Source organism: Bidens hawaiensis, unplaced genomic scaffold (genome assembly GCF_021521415.1).
Source record: "Bidens hawaiensis isolate Kalapana, Puna unplaced genomic scaffold, B.hawaiensis_p1.1 tig00001088_1, whole genome shotgun sequence".
Taxonomy (NCBI): domain Eukaryota; kingdom Viridiplantae; phylum Streptophyta; class Magnoliopsida; order Asterales; family Asteraceae; genus Bidens; species Bidens hawaiensis.
The window spans coordinates 3,286,068-3,292,362 of NW_027491063.1; the positions used below are offsets into that span (position 1 = coordinate 3,286,068).

Here is a 6,295-nt window from a genome sequence, read left to right on the forward strand (position 1 = left end):
AATAATGCATATTATAGCAGAATAGTTTTTCCTACAAGGTAGACTCGGCAGCAACCAATCACGTATGCAAAGATAATAGACAGTTAAAAGAGTTTTGAGAGAGTACATGATGGATACGTGTTGCATTTGGCGTGAAACGATTGTTTTAGAATTCACAGATGTCAAATCTGTTTATTTATTAATGTACTGTGTGTATCACGAATCAGAAAGACTTGTTTGTTAAGTATTTTAAAAAACTTGAAGATACAAGCTACTGGTAAATGAATTTCAATCAAATGTGGATCTATTGATTGACTTTGATTTTTTAGCTTGTCAATATTATTAATGTTAATACTAATGCAATCAATTCTTAGTTAAAGTTAACATTATCCCCAAAGAAGAAAATATTCTAATCATCAAATTTGCACAGAACAAAATATCAGCGAAGACATACACTTAATCCCAAGAACACAAGTTCAGAAACTAGCAAACTCAAAATCTAAAAATGCATTATCATGATCCCAATTTATATTATTCTCAACCACAAACATAAAAACTCTAGCCAGAACACCTGACTGGCACCAAGTGTTGAACATGAACATAAGTTTACGGTGTTTACCACATTCACCAACGAAAAACCAATAAACACAACCCAAAAGCAAAGATTATATAGCAAAACTGATGCAAAGAAATAGCATAAAAACTAGCAATAAATGTAATTAAAAGATTGAACCATCTTCAAAATCCAAAAACAAAACTGAGACCAACAAGCAGCCCCTAAATATATTTAAAGGATTGCAACACAATACAACCCAAAGTCCCAAACACACAACCACTAGAACATGCTTCCAAATAATAATCCAATAAAAAACTAAAAACTAATTAACCAAAATATACCTTCAAGATCATCATCCCAATAGTACTTTTGAAGAACAGCTTTAGTCAGTTTATTACTCACGAAGCCTTCGGACACTCTCGAGCAAAATGCCCCGGCTCCCCACAGTTATAGCACGTGCCACCACCAGCGGACCTCGAGTGCCCACGTCCACCATCACCACCAACAGTACACTCTCTAGCCAAATGGCCCACCTCCCCACAATTAAAACACCCTCCTCCACCACTGCCCCCACCGCCACGTGCCCGATTACAATCCCGAGCCAAATGTCCAAACCCTCCACAGTTATAACAGCCGCCGCCGCCCGCCCCGGCACTGCTACTACAATCCCTAGAAATATGGCCAACGCCACCGCAATTATAACACTCACGGTAGGCGGCGCCATTCCCATTATACGCGGCTCGACCAAAGCCAAGACCTCCACGATTACGATTACGGTTACGGTTACGGTTACGTTCAGTGTTAGATCGATCTAAAGGAACAACACTAACAGCCTGCAACTTATTGTTCTTTTCAAGAACTAGAAACTTGACTTTCTGACCTTCGTGGAGGCTCCGGTAGCCGTCGGATTGGATCTCGGAATGGTGAACGAAGAGATCTTCGCCGCCGTCTTCATCTGGCTTGATGAAGCCGTAGCCCTTGCTGTCGTAAAAATGAACCACAACTCCAGTCGACTCTGAATCCGTCATTGCCTGACTTGTGGGTGAAAAGGGTGTTAGGGTATATGTATAAATGAGGCGACTGAAAGAAAGAAAGAAAGAAAGAGAAACCCTAATTCTTATCGGCCCCTCCTGATAGTGATATGATGATATTCACGCCCATATGTTCTCTAAAAATATTTAATTTTTAATTTTTCCTATGATTAGTTTTTTTTTTTTCATTTTTTTCCGTGAACTATAATTTATACTAGATTAGTATCCATGTTAAACACGGTGGAACATATTTAAAATCATAATATATATGTAACATTATATAAATTTAATTAAATATAATTGTTGTACTTGTAAACAAATGATAATTTTACATGAATTATAAGATATTATAACTTATTGAATCATATATAAAAACATACAAAGATAATAAAAGTTAAATTATTGTATAACTTATACCACTAGTACAATAATAAGCAAAAAAAGGAAATTTGTTTCCAAATCAATAAAACAATTTTACAATGTCGATTCAACAAAACTACTATCTCAATGTTGATTCAAAAGATGAACTCTCTGTAAAACATTTATTACACACCAATAACCGTAATGTTTATTACTCTAAAATAGTACTCGTGTTTATTTACACATTAATTTAAAACATTTATTACACATCAATGTTAAAATGTGTTAAAAGATGAACAATATTTAAAACATTTCTTTTTATAAGTATATTATAAAATTATGTTACAAAACAAATTGTTATAGCAATCAAAAATCTAAATTTAGTTTTTCATAATACAATAATTAATTGATCTTTAAAATGAAGTATTAATCAATATTCAATAACATATTAAGTTTCATTCAAGTGTAGTTAACATATAGTTGATTCCTAATATATATCATTCATGAAATATAAAAAAGCTTTCTCATTCAATTCTTTATAACTATTTTGTAGATAAATTGTGTTAAATAATCATTGAATACATATAATAATAATCTTATATTGTTTTAATAGATTGAGCTCTTTAGCTTTATGTTTCTTTTAATATGTACCCATTTAATCTGTTTCTTTTGTAGCTATATTTTTTTTTACCCATTTAGAGATAATGTAATTTTAAATGGTTGATGACTATCTATGAAATTTGAAATAAATGATCAAATGTGTATTGTAAGTCTCTTAGACTTGCTTGGTTGCTGCAAATTTGAATTATTTCTAACAAATGTAAGATTGGAATATATATATATATATATATATGGGATGGATCTTGCGAGAAGTGATTTTATAGCGAGAAAGCGAGAAGTAGATCTTGACCATTGATCATGTGTAATCAATGGCCTATAATAAAAATGGCACTCTTGTAATAAGTGGCACCTAATTAATACATGTTTTTAATAGAAAAGGATATTTATGTCTTTTGTGTTGAGCTAATTAAATGTAAAGTCATCATTACTAACAAATAATGGTTACCATTACGTATTCAATAACGTATCACTATTATTACATATTTATTATAATAGATTTTTTTAATATTTATACATGGCACGTTACATAAATAAATAATTGTGATTGTTGATTTTGAATAATTCTAGGCATAACAAAAACTGCGAAGTTTAAGATAACAAAGATGATATAAAAATTTTATTTGAATTAATAGAATGGTGTGTTATTTATTTTATTCATGAAAATGTAATAGTTCTAATAAAATAAAAGTTTTTATTTTATCTGTGTAGTTTAATACAATGTTGTGTATGCATATTTAATATGTTTCTATGAAAACATATAAACTGTGTAGGTTATTAAAAGTTTGTGTAGGTATATGTCAATTTGGTTATTCAAATGCGTATAACCTGTGTAGGTATTTAAAAGTTTGTGTTTGTATAACTTACTCTTCGTTTTTCAAGTATATACAATTTGTGTAGGCTGTAAAAAAACACACAGATATATGTTGGTTGTGTAGTGAGCTGCTGTTATATAATCGTTCTCCAAGCATGTTGGTTGTGTATGAGTATGATTGTGTAGGAATACGTTGGTTGTGTATGAGTGTCATTGTGTAGGAATACGCTGGTTGTGTAGGGACATGTAATTTAATAATCAGAAAAAAATTGAAATTCCCAAATACATATAAACTATGTAGGTTGTTAAAATTTTGTGTAGGTATATGTCAATATGGTTATCCAATGTGTAAGCATTTAAAAGTTTGTGTATGTATAAGTTAATCTTGTTCTCCATGTATATATATTTTGGTTATGTAGTGATATGTTAAACACATCTACCATGTTGGTTGCGTTTGCGTATGATTGTGTAGGTATATATTGGTTGCATAGGGAGATGTAATTTAATAATCGACAAAATCGTATTGTGAATATAAAAAAGATAGAATCTAATAATATGTTGCACGTTTAATTAATGAATGGTAGTCGATGATTTTAACCCAAAATGGCAATCATAATATTGTATCATGGGTTATGAAGTAAACATGTCAAAATAAAAGAATAAAAAAATAAGTAAATAAAAGAGTAAAAATTAAACATGAAAAAGTAACAGAAAAAATATAAATGAAAGATTATTTCAATCACCTTATTTTAGAAATAATATATTGCTAGATGTATTTTAAAATGTCAATAGTTATGTATGTTAATTTAATTAAAGATAATAATAAAAGTTAATTATTAAAACATTTTTAATTAATTATAACTTACGTAGAATTGAATGCATTTAATTACCAAAAATAAAAAAAAGTCATTTTACTATTGCACCCTTGTATTTATTTAATTCATAAATATAATAGAAATTACATGATTGGTTAGAACCTCTTCTCGCACTTCTCGCACTAAGAATTACTTCTGAAATGAACTAAATCCTATATATATATATAGTTAGTAAATTTTCATCTTAAAAAAATCCACTTTTGAATTAAAGAGTGACCCGTGTAATACATGAGCGGGAATTATAGAAAACGTAAATATACATATTTGTTCTGAATTTAAATGAATTGTAAATGTTATATTTATAATAACGGATTATTTGAGATGAATTATGAGGTATTACATCATGATATTAATTAAATGGTAAATGCATTATTTGAAATTAAATTATTATTAATTATTATTATTAAAATTATAATAACACGCACATTTACCAAAATTAGAGTCAACTCATATTAATAAAAATATTCAAGTTGTTAACCTATTAAAATTCGGTTTCTGAAAATTTAGTCAAAGTCCAACTGTATAACCTATTTTTGTAAATTTAATATAAGTGGTAAAAAATTCGTATTTTAAAATGGTTTAAATAAATAGTTTTTATTATTCTCATTTAAGAATAAATATATATTAAGGGATTTATTTGAAATTGACATTAAATTCATAATAACTTAAAATATATAGAAATGGTTATTAAAACTAAAATTTTTAATTAAGGCATGAATAGTGAAAAAAATACGAAATGAATTTATCATAATAGATAATATTAAAAAAATGGTTGAAAAAAATTAGTCAAAATAGGAACGTGAATTATGGTTGTCTATATGTAAATATTATTTATAACTATTTAATATAAAAGGTAAAATTCAGTCAAATCGTTTATTCAAATTCGGTTTTTAACAAATGCTGAAAGTCAAACTATATAATATATTTTTGTAAATTTCATATGAATAGTAAAAATTGGATTTTTATATTTAGTTATATAAATATATATATATTGTTTTTGAAATATAGGAATAAATATATTAATAGGTTTACTTGAAGGTGATATTAAAATCATAATAACTTTAAATATTTAGAAATGCTTATCAAAAAAAACTTTTCAATTAAGGAATGAATTTTGATAAATTATTAAATGGTTTATAATTATGGATAGTATTACACAAATTTAAAAGTTTATCAGCCTCAGTTATGAAATGGTTAAATTCATTAATGTTCGGTTTTGCATAACTGGTGAATATCAAACTATATTATATTATTCAATATTTTACTTATTTATGTAAAATATAATATAAATAGAAATGATAACAAACTTTTACTTATATATAAATAGAATAATTGATGCTGAAACCTTAATCTGTTTCGTGAATTTCTTTTAGGAAGTAGTACTTTAGAAATATTTAGAAGTAAATTTGAATCTGTAATAGTATGAACACTAACTTGTAATTCTATAAGATACATATAAATAATAATAGCCTTGTAAAGTATAATTTTTTTAGATAATAAATTTGTAATTGCAAATCATGGTTATATGCAAAAAAATATATGGATACTTATTACAAATTTGTAATTTGTATAACGAATTATGGTTATACCTTAATTAAAAATGCAACATTAATTCTAATGGTTAACTTTAATATTCAAACGACTTACCTTAATTCGTCTAATGATTTACATATTTCCTTATTTACTTATTTACTTTAATATTAACGTTTAAACTTTAATATTTGAACTAACAATATAATATTTTAAACTTTGACAATTAATTTATTGTTAATATAAAAAAATTAACTTATATAATTGAGCATTAACTTTAATATTTTTGAAAATCAAATTAACTTATTAACTTTGACTATAAAGTAATTATTTTCAAATAATTCAAATTAACTTTCGAATAAGTTTGTTTATAAATTAGGAAAGTCTAAGTATATCAAATGTGTTAAGACTATAATTAAGGAAAGTCAAAGTATATCAAATAATTCAAATTTATGTAGTATAAATTAATAACTCATTTATGTAAACTATAATATAAATAGAAATGATAAATAAATCCGTAAATTAGAATATA

General features: G+C 26.6%; 1 protein-coding gene across 2 annotated transcripts; it reads right to left on the minus strand.

Moving 5' to 3' along the window:
* Positions 1–671: 671 nt before the first annotated feature.
* LOC143559191 (cold shock protein 1-like) lies at positions 672–1,630 on the minus strand. 2 transcript variants are annotated; one of them, XM_077047856.1, is made up of 2 exons: positions 1,305–1,630; positions 672–1,274 (listed from the first exon to the last, which is right to left on the minus strand). In XM_077047856.1, exons 1-2 carry the CDS (start codon positions 1,561–1,563, stop codon positions 934–936), a joined length of 600 nt encoding a protein of 199 aa, XP_076903971.1. In that variant the 5' UTR covers positions 1,564–1,630; the 3' UTR covers positions 672–933. The 2 variants fall into 2 exon arrangements, with proteins under 2 accessions (XP_076903971.1, XP_076903969.1); XM_077047854.1 differs by having other exon boundaries at positions 672–1,630.
* Positions 1,631–6,295: the final 4,665 nt, after the last annotated feature.

What these genes read in the sequence shown, in the direction of transcription:
- LOC143559191 (XM_077047854.1), bottom strand. Translation starts at nt 1,563, where the DNA reads ATGACGGATTCAGAGTCGACTGGAGTTGTGGTTCATTTTTACGACAGC.